Raw genomic sequence first — 21986 nt, forward strand, 5'->3', positions numbered from 1 at the left:
TATGCCGTGTCGATCCTGTGCCGTTTCGGTCCTATGCCGTGTCGATCCTGTGCCGTGTCGATCCTATGCCGTGTCGGCTCTATGCCGTTTCGATCGTACGTATTCTATGCATATAACTTGCACAGGCATAGAATCGACAGGAGTTTATAATTTGTAAGAGCAAAGATTAAACAGATAATAAAAATATTATTTTTTTAGGCACATGATTAAAAGTTAAATTATTTCAGAGCAGCGGCGTGAGAGCAAAACGGCACAGGATCGACACGGCATAGGATCGACACGGCATAGGACCGAAACGGCACAGGATCGACACGGCACAGGACCGAAACAGGTTTCTGAGCTGAATTGTCGGTCGTATGCCGTGTCGATCCTGTGCCGTGTCGATCCTGTGCCGCATCCCCTCCATGGGATCCCCCACCCCAAGTACAGTATACATTCTGATACTTAATTTCTTCTCTAAATCTTGCAAATTTTAACTAGTCCTGGCTCCATAACCCGGAATTTAATCCTTAAATTTAAACGTTAAATATGTTCAGTTGTTCAGTTACTCATCTAATTAACCCTTTCGGCCCAGTAGTTTCAGTGTAAAACTACAGTTTTAACTATTTTCTCCATTCAGCCCACTGGATTTAGAAGGAAACCATCTTTTAGTATAAACTTTGCAAGACATCTGGGGACAGGAGTTTATATCATTTCCAGAATTTTCATTCGCGCTGAAACTGTATAGCCAATTGACGTTGAGAGTTTGTTGTTTTCTTTCTCTTCATAAATTCATTCTTTGAGAAGCAAAGGGTTAAGGTAATTTAGCCTAACTTTATTCTTCTACGGGAACAAACACATGAAAGTCTTTGCAACCATTACTTTTTCGGTGAATGTTCCACCACAGTTATTGTTTTACGTATCACACCACAATAATTTACTAGAATCAACCGCCCTTAACGGAACTCGGAGCTCTTAATTCACTTCACAACTAATTGTTCCACAATTAATCTAAGGTTTGCAATGCATGTATGTACTACAACTACACAATAAAATAACAATAACCTACCGCCAATGGCGGCGGTTGGACGTTACAAGTGGGGGAGGGGGGGCAAGACATGATCTGAATATTTGATATCAATGTTAGTTTTCCTGGTTGCTTGTAACACTTTGTTTGACGATAGGTTGTATAACTAATAGGATACTATCTTTTTCAGTTAAAATACCGTATATCGTAGTTCATATTTTATTAAGTAAATTGACAAGAGCTACGCAAGTAGATACTAGCCCTTTGTACTCTTAAACAACGAAGGTGTAAGAAGAGATTATATTCCTTGCTCATGAATATCTGTCTGGAAAATTGTGTGATCAGATTAGAAGCATATTTAGTAACAAATTTGCAAAACAAATAAACAGAAAGGATAATATTAATCAAATAATCATAGTAATGAATAATGAGGCTAGTTTTGCAAAAGTTAGCTATATTGAAACTGGGAATTAATGAACAACTTATATTTTTAATTCCACGCATGCTATTATATCTGTTATTATTCTTAGGATGACAGTGAATACTGTAAGAATATGCTACGACATTTAAAGAAATACTTTTGCAGCTTTCCGAAACATGTTCGCTGCCATTAAGTAGTTTTCACTTTCTTGGAATATATCAAAACTCAGCAATACTTAGTCACTCCACATTTCAATTATACAAAATAATCCTAAAGCCTAGAATTATGCTAAATTTAATAAATTTAATTGTATATACAAAACTGTATATGTACACCCCTAAACTCCTATATTACAGTGCAAAATTAATATTCCTTACTGAGCTCCTTCGTGTCTAAGCGGTTAGCGTACACGCCTTTGACGTGGGAGACCCGGGCTCGATTCCCCGGGGGCAGCTCACGTGGTTCGGACCCCGCATTGATCATTAAGTTCACGTCTGATATAACTTCGCTGCTGAACAGGATGTTAAATTGAAAAAAAATCAAATCAAAATATTCCTTATTATTAGAAAGAACAAAATACATTTTAGGAACTGTTGATTTTTGTGCAATTAAAGAATAACTTGTGAAGGACTTCTTTTCTTGCGAAATGTTATCTCAATTAGTTCCAGAGTGGCTAACATATCGAGCTCTTGCAAGAAGAAACTAAAGTACCCTCGAATTGTGGCTCTCCAATAGGTTAATTTTTGGGCCATTTTTAGTGGCAGTTCAAACGCAATTACTGCAGCTTTCTTAATTCCACGGAAGGCAACCAATACATACTCATGGAACGACAAATATTTTATGGCACCTTTTTATTCTATGAACCAATAATACGTACAAAACTTTATATTTCCAAATGAAACTATATACATTAATGGGTAATTTCAAAAAGTGGAGGGGCAACTGCCCCCTTTGACCCCCTAATCGCCGCCCATGCCTACCGCAGTTACTGCAATCGACAAAAGATAAACGCTTCGTTCCTGCTCCTGATTTTATGATTTGGCTTGCAGTAAGCGCTTCACACTTCGTCTCCTACCTCCCAGATCGCTATTACAACTGTTGCGTGAAGTACTGCGAACACATTCCTTCTTTTCGGAAAGCTTGCTTCAATGTGTATTGTGTAATTTCATATCGAGATTCGAGAAGACATACACTTTACTTTAACTCCTTTAAAATATGTTTAGAAGTGTTCGCAAATAGTTAAAATGGAAAAATTCTTGAAATAATCTCTTTTATATTGCATTTTATTCTTAGTGCTTACATATAGAATTAAATGAGACTTTTTGCAAGCGTTCCGTGAAAATTTTAGAGGGGCAATAAAATTTTAGTGGGGCGGCCCCCTGCCCCCCCTCCCCGTGGATACGGGCCAGGTTGGCTGACTGATGGCACGTACGATTAGTATACGCCAAGTAAGTGTAATTATCAGATTCTTTGTCCCGTTTCTCTTTCTCTTCGTTTATGAGTGATGACAATCTTTCACTACAGTATGCGAGATAAATTCCTTTTTGTTGAGAAATAAAACACAAAAAGAGGCTACCGAAGTTGGTGATTTGTTTAATAGAATAGTTGAATACACAATCCGTGGAAAGTAGAGATTGGGGAGGGGAGAGAAAGGAAGATGAAATCAAATGTCTTATTATCTAACGCTCAAACAACAAATCAAATTGGAATTCTTAATATATTTTTATAGTTAAAACGTCATTTGAATAACATAGATGTACCTTTATTGCAATGAAATTATAGTGTTCTAGAGAAAACTAGTGAAATTCAGTAAGTATATAGAGCCACAAATTGAACAAGAACCGTTTCCTTTTAAAACCAGTCATCTAGATTATTCTTCCAAAAGTTTCAAAATATCACTAAAAAGAAATTTCAAAAGAATAGACCCTAATTGAAATTTTCCATGTGCAGAATGAGAATCTCTTTCTTTTAAAAATGATAATATCAGATAGAAGAAGATTTTCGTATCGTCATACTTTCTTTGACATTTAATTTAAAAGATGTGATAACCTGGGCTTCTTCCTCCATTTCTGTTTCTTCTTCTTCAGCATTAAGTCCTTGTTCTTCCGCAACTATTTCGCTGTAGATACCAAACCCCACTCGCTCTCGTCTGGATTGTTTAGGTGGTTTGTATGGATCTGGAACTGGCATCCAAAATGGCACTTGGAAGTTTTTCCAGTGAAGTAACTTCAACATTGACTTCGGATTTTCTGTACTTTCAAGTATTATTTGTGCTGCATACGGCATGATTTGGGCTGCTGCTGCTGTACCAGCAAGAATTCTAATGCTTTCCAATGTACGTAAATTTCCCAGCTCGTGATCTTGTTCGTAAGATTTTTCTAACATAGGTGAGGCTTCTGTAAATCGATCCTACAACAAATATTAAAATAAATTTTTGGCAATTAGCTGTTGCACATAAAAGGATTTTAAAAATTACACAAACGAATTATGCAGGAAATAAACTGTACCGTTGTCTTTTGCTTATCTAAAAATAATTATGTAAGATTAATTCTGTGTCAAAATGTTAAACTAAATTCACGTTGAAAATGATTTTACAGATAAAAATAACTAGTAAACTTACTTGGTAAAAGTCAATACAGATTCACAGGAACCTACTCACTTTTACTTGGTATTTTGAATAGAAAATGAAATCTTTGAGTTTTACGTTCCGCGGTTATGCCGGTTAGGCTAAAGGAGACGATGATGATGAATAATGAATGAAATGGTGGAATGAAGAAAGTGGGAGGAAACGGGAGAACTCCGAGAAAACCCACGCACAAGGTGTTTGTCCACCACAAAGCTCACTTGGCGGGGACTGGGATCGAACTCGGGACCCCAAACACCAGAGTTGCACGATCTACCACTGAGCCACCGCGGCCCGTATTTTGAATAGAATTTTAGGTGTATATATACAGAGTGTTAATGAACTATACCGACAAACTGTAAGAGACGATTCCTCACACCAAAATAAGAGAAATTGTTCATATGGACCTATGGCGAAAAGTGCATAGTTTCAGAGCTAGGGTTGTCCAAAATCGCGAAAAAGTCAAATTTCAATAGGCCCTATTTCGAAATCCAGAAACTTTGGATGGTGGTCCTTAGTGTAAAGGAAGCCACGCATACGCAATCTAAAATGCATACTTCGTCAATTTTCAATAGGTATACAGGGTAATCCCTACATGGTGTAATTCTCAGATATACTCTCAATAGAGTTTTTAGATATACCCTGATTTCAAGGAGGGCCCAAAGTAGGCAGAAGGTAAGCCTTGACAAAAATGGACATCCAATTTTTCGGAGGGAAGTCGGAGGTGTTGGAACCGGCAGCTCCATGATTTTTAGTGTTCGGAATCATGTGTGATGCAATGTATTTCGTCACGGTATATTTCACGTTTTCCTCACTTATAAGCGTGAAAGAAAACATTGCAGCATGCGTTTTTCCGAGTACGAGAAACCGTACTACTGACGATCCTTAACACTTCCGAAATCGCTCCAAAGGATTCTGTGTTCACTGCTGCCAAGGCTTATCGTTTGCCTACTTTGGACCAATCATAAAGTCAGAGCATATCTCAAAATTTGGTTGCTATTATGCCTGGGAATTTCACCCTGTATGGAATACTCTGTACACCCACTGAAAATTAATGAAATATGCATTTTTGGATTGTGTATGCGTGGCTTCCTTTACATTGATACGGACCACCATCCAAAGTTTCTGGAATTCGAAATAGGGCCTGTTGAAATTAGGTTTTTTCGCCATTTTGGACAGCCCTAGCTCTGAAACTATGCACTTTTCGCCATAGGTCCATATAAACTTTTTCTCTTATTTTAATGAGGAATCGCCTCTTACAGTTTGTCGGTATAGTTCATGAACACCCTATATATATATATATGAAGTATTCATATAAATAGAAGTACCCATCTCCTTCCTCGTGATGCAGATGTGTCCTCCCTAAATTATTCTGAAATGTCTTCTGTTTAGAATGCTGCTATGAAATTTATTCAATAGTTTTGCTATCCAATAATCTCCCTCTCCAGGAATAATGGAATTACCCCGTCCTCTAATACTTTATTGAACGATTCGACCTGTTCTAATTGTGACTGCGTTAATCTTGAAATAATCTTTTCGACTCATCAGACACAGTAGCTACAATCAGAGAAAGAAAATGAATGCTCTATACATGGTTTTGTCGCCAACCCATTGTCTATTATTGTTGCTGTTCTCACCACAGAACAACGACTTGCAAGCAAAATGTAACTCTCTGGTACTAATAACGCCGTAACGGACATTTTTCTCTTGTCCCCAAAGTGATACTCATTACTATATTAAAAATACTGTTGTTTTTTTTACAACTAATTTACTATAAAGTAAAATTATTCTATCAGTAATAAAAGAAAAACTACAATTTTTGGTGAATGTGAACGTTATTTTGTGTCGTTAATTCTGTTTTCAAAAAAAAAAAATGGAACTATTTTAAGTTGTGACGTCCGCTCACGCCTCCTCCTGATGTAGAGCGTTTTGATGGGAGGACAGACGACGATGACCAATGACTGTTTGTTACGATATTGGTCTTACAAGACACGAACAGCCCATCAGACAAAATACTTTATAAGAGTGCTGGGTTCATTCATTATCTGTTCCTGTGACGGAAAGCCAGATATAAGAGGAGTGGGTTAGATATTTGCTTGTTCCAGTTTGTGAAGACCAACTTATAATGTAATCAGGATCCGAACCTTGGATTCCCTTAAAAGTCTTCCTTAAAATATCATTCATTTACACAAATTAATAAATTAACGTAAGAAACTGGTAACGAAACAAATAACACTACTTCCACGGTCCTAGGATTCGGGTGTTATAACAAACTAGAGGCATATGCCGTATACCCACCGTCGCTGATGCGTCAGTTCAGAGATATGCTGCTCGCTGCCTGCAAAAGAATATAAAGTGGGATGGCCATGCATAGTCAACACCAGACGAGTAGTGGGAGACGGAAGTAAATGTTTGAACTTCTCTATTTATAGATACCTTACCTTATGACAAGCATTTTATGTCGCATACGCTTTAATCACTAAAAGAAAACATAACTTATGAAACGCATCTCATTATCATTATATTAGTTTTTGAGAAAAATAGCAAGAATCGTAGAAAACATTATATTAATATTCACTTCACTTTTATTACATGGACCACATATGATATAAAACAACACTAATATTCTCAACGGATTAATTGTGTAACTAGGCCCTTATGCGGCGAGATTACGATTACGACATTATTAACGCGCACGATATCTATGATAGGCGGACGTAATGACGTGAACACCGATAAATGTTTATAAGGAGGATTTCATTTCCACTGCTAACTGAAGATGACTTGGTTAGATGGTTTCATTTCTGGAATGCACGAAACCTCAATGAGGAGTTCCTTCATTCATTTCAAATGTAAAGCTGTTCATTACAATAATACGATAAAAGACATCATTGATTTCACAATATCACAACTGTTAAGTATACGAATTTGGCGTAGCACTATTAGAAAGAGTATTCAATTGAATTGCCTAATTCCACCTGAGAGCAAGACTCCTCAACCTTTTGCTTTACGGAGTTCTGGATATGCTCTGACGCGTCTCTTCCCGCTTCACATAGTTGCCAGTTAAACAACGTAAGAATACACTAGCAGACTAAAATATAGTTCGTAGAAAACATTAAGTTTTTGCTTTATTATATTGTTAATAATATATAATGTATGGTTCATAGTTTAATAGAAATCACATTAAAAACACTGATTGTTCCAATAAGTTGTATGATTGACGATTATTGATAGATTTTACATTGTCACGTAAAAATCTGTCATCGTCATGAGGACTTGTGCGTGGGCGTTGATCTCGAGAGTAGCAAAATTCCTCTTCCTAATATGGGCTGACGGGAGGAAGCGAGACTGTCTGGAAAAGTGAGGCACCTTTTGGGTGACAAATTCCTGAGCATTGTTCTCCTTCAACTATTAACTGGTTGCGTTTCATTTCCCAGAATTGATGTTGGAATAATACGAGGGTTGATTTAAAAGTTCATGCCAATCCATCTTGTTACAACTTGTAGTGAAATGTTTAAAAATATTAAATTCTCATTTTATAATCTTTGTCATTTATCTATTTGTAAACCAAGTAAACTGGGACAAGTATCCATAAAGAAAACGTCTTTCCTGCAGCATTACAGCATTACCATTAATAACTGTTTATGTCCGACAAGAAGAATTAAGCTTCGCATATTTTAGATCATTTTTAACAAATTTTACCCATCCACATTTCTCCCCATGTTTTAAATAATTTCAAATTGTGACTACGCTAAAGATGGAGATAATGTCCTCTGAAAGTACTTCCTAGAGGAGTGGTTTGTTTTCTGCGGTGAGTATTAGTTTTTTTGCTTACATTTTTCTAAATATTATCATCGCTTTCAACACAGTGATAATTCTTCTTAATTATTTATACATAATCTGTAATTCTATATTCTTCAGTTTTTTTAACATAAAGTTAACTTAATTATGCTATCTATAATTTTAATTGCGGGGGGACAATACCTAACCTTCAATCTTGACTATAATTTTCCTACATCTAATATATATTCCTTAAAATCCCAAGAAGGCAAAGAAGGAGAAAGGGAGCTCCGATACCGAATATTGCTACAGATCATTCTATGTCCGAACGATATTTTATTTCGATTATTTCATTTGGTCTAGTGAACATCAATAAACTGGACAAAGATCCACTCTATTGCAAAGTGATCAGTGAATAGTGCAACATTGTGATTACTATTCCCTCAATCCAATTATTATGCTACAGTTACTAGTGAGAAGAAAGTGCATTATGATGAAAAACAGCGTTGATCATTCTGGTTAGAAATCAGTGAATAGTAACATTTGACTTATCGTAAATTTATTAGGTCATATTTTATCACGAACATTTATCAAGTCAAACATACACAAGAAATTAGGTAAATACACTACACTTAAGATGAAATGTAATCTAATGTCAAGGCTGCTTGCAACTGTTCGCTGACTTCTAAAATAGGCAATGACCAGGAGTGACGAGTATCATCAAAGTGAACAGTACGAATAATGTGTTGACATTTTCTTTTTCTATTCAAAACAAAAGAAGTAGAGTTTAATTTTATTAATTCAAACTATGTATATGAAGAACTAATTATGATTTATTTAATTTTCATGTTTTCTATAAGCTAAGTGAAATAAAAACGACGCATGATTTACGCATACATCACATAGACCTCAGAGAAATATTTTATGTGATTGGTTGCAACAGTGCTCCGGAAAAACATCGACAGGGAAATGTTGAGTATCTTTTTCATTCATGACCTATCTCAGGGAAATATTTTGACATTATTGCATAAATAACTCTTTGATACAAGTCGCACAGGTGTCAGCATGGTTTACATTATAGTTCTGTGTTCTTATTTGAGAAAAGATGTTGTTAGGTTGGAGGTTACACAAATAAATTGCCACATTCCTTAATAGCTTGAATAGTTTTTCGTGCTACTGTCTCAAGTACAAGTGGATTCTCTTGTGCACACATATACATTATCTTTTTCAAAAAGTAAGAATACGACATTTGAAATTGTATTCTAATCATACATTCGCTATACGCTCATTGTTCAGCAGACAGTTATACTCACTCAAATCTGTATGGTCAGCCATTCATCAAATTATATTCGAGGTTTGCGACAGCCAGTTTTCATTTTACCACAGTCCTGCATGGTAACGATTATTACAGTAGACGTCTATTCCCAAGTCTCTACCTTGCGCTCTCTTAAGATCTTACAAATTAATGTATATATGAATAAATATTCTATAATGCCTATTAACTTCATTCCTTTAATTAATAATCCACTAACTGTATGCACTCTACCATATATTAATATAAATCTCTACTAATATAAAGTTATTTGTTACACACGTTTATGAGCTAGCTAGAAACGTTATACCAGAACATGATGGTTATTTCTACAAATTATTATTATTATGATTATTATTATTATTATTATTAGTAGTAGTAGTAGTAGTACAATTCTTTTTATTGTTTTCTTTCTTATTATTTATTTTTTAGTAGTATTATTATTCCATCGCATACTCTGATACCAAATGCTGTATTTTTGCCAAAAGCTGTTCGCGGCACTAAAATAAAGATTATTATTATTATTATTATTATTATTATTATTATTATTATTATTATTATTATTATTATTATTATTATTATTATTATTATTATTATTATTATTATTGCAATATTGAAAAAAAATGTGCCGAACAAAACCCGTAGGAAAAGAAAATTTAGAAGTCCTATTCTTTGTATAGATATTCCACAATAAGAATGAGAAGGATATTGGAGGGGAGATAATTTTAAAAACTGCAATCTTGTAAAGAAAGATGTTTTAGAGTAGAAATTAAGATAACTGGTGAACAAAATAAGATATCTTGAAGGATATATTGTGAGTACGTTGCATGTTAACAAGAAGAGTAATAATATCAGGAAACACGATAGGTAGCAACAAACTACTAGAATACAACATGTAGAACTACTGCATCACTTTATGCTGTCTTTGCAAAGAGAACTAACTTTGAAAAAATGAATCTGTCACTGTTTGCATTATATCCGAAATTAAGATTGTTAAGGAAAAATTGAATCTGGAACTCGGAACCAAGTTCAAATCGTAATACAAATACTAGACTCTGGTACGTAGATCTAAATGATCTCATCTTTGGATCTAATCAGATACGGATCATACCATTTATAAGATAACGTAAATTCTATTTTAGAAAAATGATGAAACTTTCTACGGTATACCACATCGTTGCCAATAAATATGCGCATTCTATTTATTATTATTATTATTATTATTATTATTATTATTATTATTATTAAGCATGCTTTCTTACTCTATTATTCTTTCTTGACATGTAACTCCCACGAAACAGAAAATCAAAGACTATCGACCTATACTTGTTTCAGCATCACGTATATGATAATTGGAAAATAAAATAGCCAGATTTTACCTCATAAAGTTGCATTTCTCCTACACAACGAGATGCAACAGGTACATGTTGTACAAGATTGTGCTCTTCCACGTGATTGTAATATTTCTGTAAATACTCTTTAACGGACATTGTACTGTTGACACTGCAAATGAAACATTATTATTTAAAAGAATGAATATATAATCATTGTAAAATATTGTTATTCAAGATTTAATAGCTTAACTAATGTTAATTTGTCATATAAAATAAGGGCATGGAACATGCAACTGCTTACTGATAATTACGAAAAATTCTGAATTTAAAGAAACTGTTTGGTATTTGAGTGCACTTCAAAGATATTCATATGGAATGCTAACTATCTTCTTTTCGCAAGTAAATTATCTGTACTAACTTTCAGTTAAATTTTTTCTTACTATAAGTCTACATATTTCACTTCAATTTTTATCGATAAAGTTTTCTGATTTGTAAGTGCTAAAGTTGTCAATTAAATTATTTATGTTTGTGCGGTGTTTATATTAAGTTCTTTTGTGTGTGTGTGTGTTCTAACACGAGAAATAACGTCTGATTGTTTATATCTCAACTTTCACCATAAAATCTCGTATAATTTTCTACATATGTATCAAAGATCCATATTTTGTTGGGTATATATATATATATATATATATATATATATATATATATATATAGATAGATAGATAGATAGATAGATAGATAGATAGATAGATAGATAGATAGATATAAAGTTCTCTTACTTCCCTTGTCACACTAACGAACTGTAACTGAGTATTTTGGGTCATAAAATTTTTCTTTTAAATCAGTGATTTCTTCTTCCAAAAAACGTCTCCAACACTACTGAACTACTGAAGTGTGCGATTGGAAACAAAAATTGCTAATGTTAAAGTGTATAGATGCAATAAAACAGTGTAATAAAACTAAGCAAAAAGTCAATGAAAATTATTACTAGTTGTTTGGAGGGAGGTTTTGTTAACACGTAACTACCGTTATGTGCAGAGCTCATAAGCTGTGAACATATTAAAATTGTCCAGTAATTCTCTTGATTGGAGTTTCTAATTCTAACTTGAGTAGAATGCTAATTGGACACCAAACAAATGTGTGCTTTCAAATACCAGAAAGCATGAAAATCGAAAGTATTCCGTTATGAGAGAACACTTAAGGAGTACTCGTACATGTAAAGGATAAATAATTGATTATCCATCTTGATGTTCTATAACCTATTTTAATTTCTTTTGTGAGTTAAAAATAGTAAACCAACAAAAATAAAACTCAGTCAGATTAGTTCATATATATATATATATATATATGACGTCCAATTTCGCTAATCAAATAAAACATCGAGATAAATTTTGGCGAGTTCCTCATCAATATCTTCCCTTCTCCTCATTCTGTTTACGTGTGGAAAGAGAAAACCGAATGTAAAAATTACTAATATCTACGTAGACTTATCAAACATATTTGCCTATTGGATATTAAGAAAATGATTTCTAGAAACTTCGACACGGCAGGAAGACATGTTGTATATTTAAGCAAAATAGATAAAGATTATGTTTCTGGCAATTTGTATAAAATTTAAGTTTGGCAATCCTTTAATTCAAATTTAGGTAATGAAGAAACAAGCAAGTGAATTTCACTACTACTACTACTACAATAAATTCTAATAAACAAAATGATACAATAGGTATGCACGGTAACGACCTGATATCAACCAATGCAATGTACACAGAAGAAAATAAAACTTCCTAACCTAAAAAGGTTTGATAAAGTCTTTTTTAGTTGATATGCGAGTCCAAATACGCGAAACAGAGCACACATACCACATGCTTTTTTTTTAAGGTAAGGCAACGATTATTTGTTTGTTCTGTCTCCCAAATACCTAATATTGTTTTGCACACATTCTCTCTCTCTCTTTCATTTTCTCTCTGTTTATATTTCTTTCTTCTTGTCTTTCTTTCTGTCTGCCTGTCAGTCTATATCGCAATTATAATATAAAAATAAATTATCAATCAAAATTAAAGCAGATAGAGTAAAGGAAAATTTAGAAACCCTGTCAAAGAACTTCTGCTTTCCCATTGTTTTTATTCGGTAACTGAGTATCTCAAGTAGATAATGTATATAGAGTGAATAAGTTCACTAATAAGTGTAATATATGAAAATATTGTTAATTATTTGTTTCTTGTAATAATATTGAAAACTATGCATACTATGCTAGTTTTTACTATGTATATTATGCATATTATATATACTATTCTACTATGCTATATAATTTATCTATGTATATCATGCTAGTTTGAGACTATATGTCGCATCCGAATGATACACATAGTACATACCTCGTACTCAGTGTATGAAAAAGGATGAAGATACAACACAATACAATGGATATCATCATTGAATTTGATAGCTAACATTAATTGAAAGTAAAGAACAGATATCAAATATAACACAGTACTAACCTGGATGTGTTCCTATGATGATCAAAGTTGTCTTTAAATGTTCATTGATATTTCAGGTCAAATTATCGAATGTTTTCTTCGAGATGGTGTTTAAGCTTAAACTGCATTAGATATTTGACTACTCAAATATTAGGGTATAGTACTTCAGTGAATGAATCAATTATAAGAATCTACGCATTCTAGGAATTAAACAAATAACGAAAACTCTCGTATTTGCCTTATAAACAATATTTCTGAATACCGTTTATTTGCAAATTATTTAACAAATGCATTCTTAATATGCTTTATTTACAGGTTAAGTTTACGAAACTTATGGATATTATTAAATATCCGTTGAAAGATTGCTTCTTCGTCTACACCACACTAGTGTATGCAATTAAATATGATATAGTCTTGGAGAGTTACTGTTGCCATAACAAATTTGTATCCAGTTTGGTAATTTTGTTTAGTATCCACATTTTCTTTTTAAAAAAATCATAATGTATTTCCGTATAATAAAATTTGCGTAAATCTTTTTTTGTGCTTAGTGGTAGATTTTCTAATATTTTGTATCAACTTTATATGTACAGAATTATAAAATGTATTGATTTTTAATGTATTTGACAATTTTTTTTAAAAAATGTTAGTAATATCACCCCAGTCGTATTAAAACTTGGGCTTTTAGCTGTGATATACGAGGCTTTAAAAACATTTCATTCGATTTGAGGTGGTAGAATGCAAAATATCCTGAACCTTATATTTTGATTTTTGCAGATTTTTAGAAATTACTTCTTTGTCTTTCCTAGATTCGGTAATATGTTATTTCACTCTGGTATTAATATTTATTTTTGTGATGCCAATGTACGATTGTTTACAAATACAAAATATTTTAGTAAATGCCACTTAATTAAAGTTTGTCACAAAATAATTCTTGTACTAACTCAGGTTCGTTTTCAAATTTAAAGGTGGTTTTTGTCATAGGTTGAAGTTCGTTTTTACCATTTTTTCTAAATTATATCTCAAACATGGGAATAATGCAAATGAGACCATTTTGGAATTTCTACACGCTTATTTGCACACTTAACTAACTTTCTAGATTTTTAAACTTTTAGAAATGTTATGTACGTACTCTTATCTTTTTAATCTATTTTTTCATAACCATTAGCTATACCAGTATATATATTAACAAATTTCTAGATGAACCAAAACTAATCTACACGAAAATGTTTAAGAATATTAAGAAACTCTGCTGAAGACAGTAAAGAGGATCACGGAATTCTTTGTATGGAATATTTGCAGTAAGAATGCTACGTATACTTTATCATAGGAAACCAACACTCTTTGTTACTGTGCATGTTTCATAGAAACTAGAGAATAATATAGATTTTAAACGGGATATGGATAGCCACTATTAAAACCTCTGTTACTCTTGAAGATGTTAACGAATTGACTCTATAAACAAACTCAACCGAAATAATCGCTCTAGCTGCTTATTGCAAAAAGTGAAATTAACACTTTATCCTAAGCCCGAGTCAGACTCGTTTTTTATGTTTAATCCAAAACGCCGCAGCCCAAGTCTAACTCGTTTTTTTACGTAATAGCCTCGTTGGAACTTATTATGGGTTCCGGTCGTTTGTCGATCGTATTTAATATGTATTGAGACTCAGATCTTGAAGAAATACTATTCACCTGACATTCAGCGAAGAGTAAACGAACTTTTGCAGGTTAATTGTTGTGATCAACTTTCCGATTTGACTGCAACACGTTCGATAGTATAGTGGAATATCTTGTTTGGAAAGCTGTTTAATTTTACAGAAGTTGTTTTGTTAGAAGCAAGTAAAATGAATATAGAAGAAATATCAAAGATTTTAGAAGAGTACAGTTTAGAGACTGTTCGGAAGGTGAAATTCATTATTTAGATTTAGATCGAGATTTCGAAATTTAAAAAGCAGGTGAGTACATGAGCAGTGCCGTGCCGTGGAAAGTCAGCTCCCAAGGCGAGAATATACGACGGCGTCTTCTTCCCCGTACATATCAGTGAAGTCAACAGACTGTATTACTCCAAGTTGTGTTATAAAGGCATACATAAAGTTCAAGAAGAACTAGAAGTAATACCCGGGATTATATTTGGTCTAGGAATTAATTCGTGCGGTTGGTACGCACACATTGAAGCTGTAGTACAAACACAAAATACATAAATACCTTAAGAAAAATATTGTCCATCGCTAGCCACCACTTTCGCCCATCTGTCAGGCAATGTACGGATTCCATGGCGAAAGAAGTCCTCATCCTTGGAAGCGATCCAGTCAGAGACCCATGTTTCGATATCTTCTGAAGAAGAAAACCGCTGTCCAATCAAATCGTTGTTCATGCAATCGAACAAGTAGTAGTCCGAAGGAGCAACGTCTGGTGAATACGGCGGGTGGGGTAAAACTTCCCATCCGACATTTTCTAAATAGGTTTTGACCGGTTTTGCGACATGTGGGCGAGCGTTATCATGTTGAACAATAAGTTTATCATGTCTGTTCTCCCATTCTGGTCGTGTTCTGGCCAGAGCTTGCTTCAAACGCATTAATTGTCGTCGATAACGTTCTCCATTCATAGTTTCACCCGGTTGCAGCAGCTCATAGTACACCACACCTTTCATATCCCACCATATGCACAGCATAACCTTTGCACAGTGAATATCTCGTTTTGGTTGGTGATGGACCTGGTTCACCTGGTTTCACCCAGGCCTTTTTTCGTTTAGGGTTCTCGTAATGGATCCACTTCTCATCACCCGTAATAATTCGATGCAGAAACCCCTTTCTGCTCTGTCGTTGAAGCAGCAATTCGCAAATGGTTTTTCGTCTTTCAACGTCTCTGTCTTTCAATTCATGTGGAACCCAATGTGACATCTTTTGAATCATTCCCATGGCTTTCAAGCGTTTGGAGACTGTTGTTTGATCAACGCCTAATGCTGCTGCAAGTTGTTCCTGCGTTTGACACGAATCCTGCTCGAGCAATGCTGTCAATTCTTCGTCTTGAAATTTTTTTGGCTGTCCAGCTCGCTCTTGGTCTGCCAAGCCGAAATCACCACTTCTAAACCGTGCAAACCACTTCTGACACGTTCGCTCAGCTAGAGCATAGTCACCATACACTTCCACCAAAATACGATGACTTTCAGTCGTACTTTTCTGCATGTTAAAGTAATGCAGCAGGACACCCCGCAAAAACACTTTATCAGGCACAAATTGCGCCATGTTCACTTAACTACAAACTGGTGTTGTTGACGCTTTAATCCACTGTCCTATACTACGAACGATACGCGATGACAGGGGTTTGCAACACATGTGTGGATACACGGAACTGTGGGACGCTCCGTTCGTTGCGCCATCTCTTGTCCACCCGCACGAATTAATTCCTAGACCAAATATATATATATACCGCAATCCCAGAGAAATCAAACAATTTAAGAAAAACAATATCTTATTACAATTAACGCCTGTGGCTGCCTGATATTTGTTAATAACTGAGGAAGAGATAATACATGGCCACTTAAGGAAATATCTAAGGCGAGCCTACGGCTCTGAAAAACATATATATGTTACTTAAATTTCTTCCAAGGATTAGTACGCGATATGGTCTGCTCATCAATTTAACATTAATATATTTTTTCTAAATATCTATTTATTAAATGAATGCAATATATTTATTAGTACCGGGTATTTAGAAAAAATATATAAGGGTGTTCATACGTATTATTTATGAGTTACTAAGGACTGTCTATACGTACTCGAATCGAGGACCTTGCACATCAAACCAATATACGTTACCAGTTTCCATTCACAGTAACAAATAGCTTGAAATCATTCATTCCAAATATTTAAAACGTGTCCTATTACGTCCTATCGATTATACTGGGACTAGCATTTGATTCTAGTTAAACAGTATCGAACCCAGAGCTCTCATCATTCAAATGCAAGACGTAACCCACCGCTTCTCGCCACTAATAAGGTATTTATCATAAATCATTCACTTAGTTGTAAATTGTCCCCATTTAAAATAAGCCTTCTAGTATATTGTAACAACTAATCACACAAGCAGAAACTACTCTTTCCTCCTACGCTGTAATAATAGTGTTTAAATAGAACAAGGGATTAACTCACTTGTATAAACTAAAGCCTGTGACAAACATCTTGGCATTTCAGCTAAACGAGTAAAACGCAAGCTCTGACGTGACGTTGCCAAGTGGTAAAAGGGTGCGACTATGAATTGGCTAAGCAGACGAACTACCGCGCGATCAGATGGCAGGGAATAGACTGAAGTGAATGTGTACAAAATAAGCGTGGCAACACCGCAGGCCTCTCATTTGCTAGCAGCATGTAAAGGGAACTTGGAGCGCCGCCTTCAAATGCCAAGATGTTTGTCATGCCGTTTAGTATACTTCGATACACGCTTATTTCTTCCTTTTATTTCTTCTAAATTATTTTTTTATTGACAGCAATAAAACCAGTAGTTTTGAGTCGTATACAAAGCCAAATAGCATTTATAATGATAACTATTATCACGAACTTTAAATTACTTTTCGTTTTTAAACATGTTTCAACAAGAATTCTAAGTTACGAACGTTCATTTTGACTCAAAACCCTGATTCCGTACCTTCGCTAACGATTACCTGTTTTACACTACAACGAGACAGTCGTAGCAGCCGGGCAGCTGAGTGGCAGATTACGTCATCGTGTGAAGCACGCACGAGTTCTTTAAGAGGCGTGGCTTCCTACGAACACAGAAACAACTGTCTCCGTAACAGTTGGTGGCTCGGAACAAACAACTCTCATAGCCTCAGTGCCCAGAGCGAACGGAGAATGAACGATACTTGAAGAATTTATTTTTGGGAATCAATAAATTTCGCTACAAGACCAGCGGCGAAGCGCCGCCATTGTTTGCGCGAAACGCAATAAAATTTTCAAAAATAAACGCTGCTTTCCCTTGATTTTGAGCACTTTTTTTTTATTACTTTGCTTCCATTTTATATATTTTTCTTTTTTGTCGTGAATTTTGCACCCCTTTTACTTTTGCGCTCAGGGTCGTCGCCCCGCTTGTCCCCCCGTCGGCACGGTACTGTACATGAGAATACGCATATAAAAATATTTGTATGAGGCCCATCCAGAAAGTCACTTTCCCACGTGTCCCGTAGGTAGAAAACCGTATGTTACACGCAGCGATTGCGTTGACGTGAGAGAGTATGGTCCTAGCTTGGCGCATGCAACAGCGGAACTTTTCCAGTCCTTTCAGAAGCGTCGTGGCAGTGATTGAAGATGGAAGTGGTTTCTTATTTCAGCTCCCGCCGCGTGCGAAGTGCGAGCAGTTATAAAGTTTTTCAATGCACAGGGCATAGCGCCAATTGAAATCCATCGTCAGTTGTGCCAGGTCTAACGTCATGAGTAAGCAAATGGTGCGTTGCTGGTGTCGACAATTTGTAGCAGGACGCTAAAATGTGAATGATCAGGAGTGCAGTGAGAGGTCAACCGTCATCACAGAGAACCTTATGGACCTTGTTCGGGAAAGCATCATGCAGAATCGTCGCTTCACAACAACGGAACTCAGCAGTCAGTTCCCGCAGATTTCCCACTCCTTATTACACACCATTGTCATTGCCACTGCTCGCACTTCACACACAACGGGAGTATTATTTTCCTATTGTAATTTTTTTTTTTCGTTTGTTCAAAAAGTACATATTTCAAACAGCAGTGTTGCGAACTACCACTTCTTACATCACCAAATTATATATTCATAACAAAATCTAAAATCCATAAACTTGTTTGCAGTGTTTTTAGAGCGTCAATTATTATTTAGTAATGTGTTACATTTTTTTTTAAAAAAAAAAGGCCTAAAAACTCAGGATACTGGAATAAACAAGGTCAGATTAGCCCAGGATCGAAAGTGTTAAAAAATTCGCTTACATGTGTGGGATACTAGCTATAGATTGCCACCGTTAAAGTAACTGTTATATGTTAATATGTTAACGGATTGACTTCACTAACAAACTCAGTCGAGATAATCGCCCTTGCTGTGTATTGCAAAAAATTGAATTTAAAAATTTGCTTTCAATCGAAAATTATGGGGCGTTTATACTTAGTCGATTTGCGTTCGATTCAGTTGAATTGACGTCACTTTCAACTTAATCGACCGTGTAAACAGGAATTCAACTTAATCGCTTGTTGATCGAAGGCGACTAATCGACTGGCAACTGAATTGAAAGACGTTCTATTTTCTGTGGTTGAAATAATTGAACACATTCATCGATCTGATTCGGCCTAGTTGATTCGATTTAGTGGCAAATGCAGCGAGTCGATTTAGTCGTGTGACTAAATCGACTAAGTGTAAACGCCCCATTTTCAAGAGAAACAGATGTACGCTTTTCTTATAACAATACAATCTTATAAAGCCCACTGCGTCATCCTAATACGTTTATAATTAACATATGCGCCTTTGGCTTGGGAAATCCAGATTCTATTCCCGCTGAAAGCATATGTGACTGAGATACCACATTAAGCTGTAGTTGAGGGCCTCATATAACCTCCGTGCTGGAAAAGACACTAATCTCTAAACCAACCGGCAGTAACTATAATCTTACAAGTAAAGGGTCCAAATGGATGAATCGAGTTGCGGAATGAGACATAGTGCGTCTTATAGAGGATGTGAAAATATGTGCATGTTAGTTTTCAAATTTCACTGTTAGTTTTCTTGGCTTGTAGATATATTTAACTTAAATTTGTTTTCATGATAATCCAAACTTTCATCATACAAGTATCAGGCTCCTAGATTTTCGTAAATAGGCCTAACTATAAAGTTGATCCTAAATCTTCCAAATAAGTACAAATAATGATCACTAAAGTTCATAATTGACTTTTTGAGAACATGCTGGCCATAATTGATATATCACGTGACTACCTTTCCATTTCAAAAAATATCAGAGATTTCAAAATGCGGATCTCAAGATGGCGGCGGAGGTTCATGATCTACTCTGCCCATTCTTCTTTTGCCAATATGTGAAACTACTACAGCTTGTATTGTCTATCTTTCACTATTTTTACGTCTCAACACTTTATTTGATGTATTTCTATAACATAGGTCTTCCCCACCAACTTTAACCCCCTCCCCCTCCGTTTCTTATAGCGCTCAGCCGCTAGAACTTTGCACATACACATATTTTCACATCCTCTATCAGACGTACTATGTCTCATCCCGCAACTCGATTCATCCATTTGGACCCTTTATTTGTTAGTAACAATTATAAATAAAACTATAGCAATAAGAATCATAACGACAACAGAAGCATCTAGGAAGAAGTTTTTTTTTCTTTTTTAAGTAATTTGGTATAATGTAGGATGACATACCTACGTACAGCTTCAGAACTGAATATATAAATAAGTAATTGTATAACCAGACTAGCGTTTTGCTAGCTGGGACTCCGCCCCCAGTCCCCCGACCCCCGTATTTGCTCAGCCTACGGTCTCGCGTCTCTTTGTATCAAGAGCCTTTGGATCAAGAGTGAATTTCGTGCATTTTCTCTTAATATTGCGGTTATGCTATGAGTTATCTATGATCTACATAGAACGGGACGTATGCAAGAGGTGTCATAGCAATAACCAAAACTTTCTTAATAATCAAGACATCGATAAGTTTGTACACCAATAAATTCGTCATTAATCATTTCGGTTGAAATAAAAGAATAGGATCTGTGGGGAATGTTTTTAATGTGTGTAGTTTTGATCAGTAGCGTCTATTTGAAACTTCCCAAGCACTGACTCATGACTAGGCATTGACAAATATGAAACAGGTACATACCTTTTCTTATTGATGTAGTCTAGATAAACAATATGATCCACACTAGTAACTAGGTGTTCCTCCTGATAGGTCTTCGAAGCTACTACTCCTGAATTTGGAAGAGCCCAGTAGTTTTGTTACTCGACTTGAGACGAGGTTATGGAACTTCCTGTACTCGTGGTGGAATACGTGAAGACGTGAACCTCTGAAATTCACTTCTGTCATCATATTTGTCAATGCATGAATCTTACGTGTTGAATTGTGAAAGCTAGCTGACTTCAGTGCTTGGCAACGATTTCAAAGACGGAATTACATAGCAGTTTTACAGATAAAGAATTCATTAATCACAATTTGATTTTGAAATATCCATCATTTCCTTTCGCTGTTCGTTGAATGTCCTTTGAAGAATATTGAACTAAAAGTACAATCACGGACAAAGTTTAACGATGATATCGATGAGCGTCCGTGACAATATTTCCTGAATTTGGATCAGCTGGGGGCTTCACTCTCTCCTCCACAAGTTTTCTCGGTCTACGGCCTCGCACCTCTTAAACTCACAATTCTAACAAATTTCAAGTTTCTTTTAGTATTTCAACTATCTAAGAGATAGGATTTTGTATCTTCCCCCCCAAAAAACATTTAAATAACATGGAAATTTCTTAATTCCCCCTTTAGACTCCTTAAAAACTAAAACTATTCATTTTGGCAATTTCGTGTGAGTCCAGGAAGGCTACAATTATGCCAAGTTTCATCATTCTAATCCTGCCGGAAGTGCCTAAACATTTTGGGGTGTAGAAGATGCCTCATATAAATAACATGGAAAAGATCTTTCAGATCTCCATAAAACTACTCTACAGTTAGAAGTTTTTATTTTTGATGATTTAGTTGAGTAACGCTAACGAAGACGCACAAGTATACCAAACTTCAAGCTTTTATTCCAATTTAAAGTACCTAAAATATGAGATTATATGTTAAAAAAGGTCCGTTTAAATAACATGGAGAATTTCTTCATCACCGCTTTAGACCTCCTAAAAATTAAAAGTATTAACTTTTGGCAATTTTCCTGTCGGTTAGTTCCGAAATCCTACAATCATGTCAAATTTAATCATTGTAGCCCTACAGGAAGCGCGCAATAATTGTGGGGTGTAAAAGGTGTCCCGTAAATAACATGGGGAAGATGTTTCAGTTCCCCATAAAACCACTCTAAAGTTGGAAATTTTT

At 35.2% G+C, this 21986-nt stretch overlaps 1 protein-coding gene across 2 annotated transcripts in view; it reads right to left on the reverse strand.

Annotated features, from left to right (window-relative positions):
* Positions 1 to 3167: 3167 nt before the first annotated feature.
* LOC145680887 (uncharacterized) overlaps positions 3168 to 21986 on the reverse strand; it is a 116772-nt gene continuing 97953 nt past the window's right edge. For both annotated transcript variants that reach the window (XM_081752039.1, XM_081752040.1), the window contains 2 exons: positions 10522 to 10645; positions 3168 to 3836 (listed from right to left, as the gene is read on the reverse strand). In XM_081752039.1, coding sequence (XP_081608165.1) covers positions 3411 to 3836; positions 10522 to 10645 — 550 coding nt within the window. In that variant the 3' untranslated portion in view covers positions 3168 to 3410. The remainder of the gene's footprint in view (positions 3837 to 10521; positions 10646 to 21986) is intronic.

This window comes from Thermobia domestica, chromosome 3 (genome assembly GCF_964235325.1).
Source record: "Thermobia domestica chromosome 3, izTheDome1.hap1.1, whole genome shotgun sequence".
Classification (NCBI taxonomy): Eukaryota; Metazoa; Arthropoda; class Insecta; order Zygentoma; family Lepismatidae; genus Thermobia; species Thermobia domestica.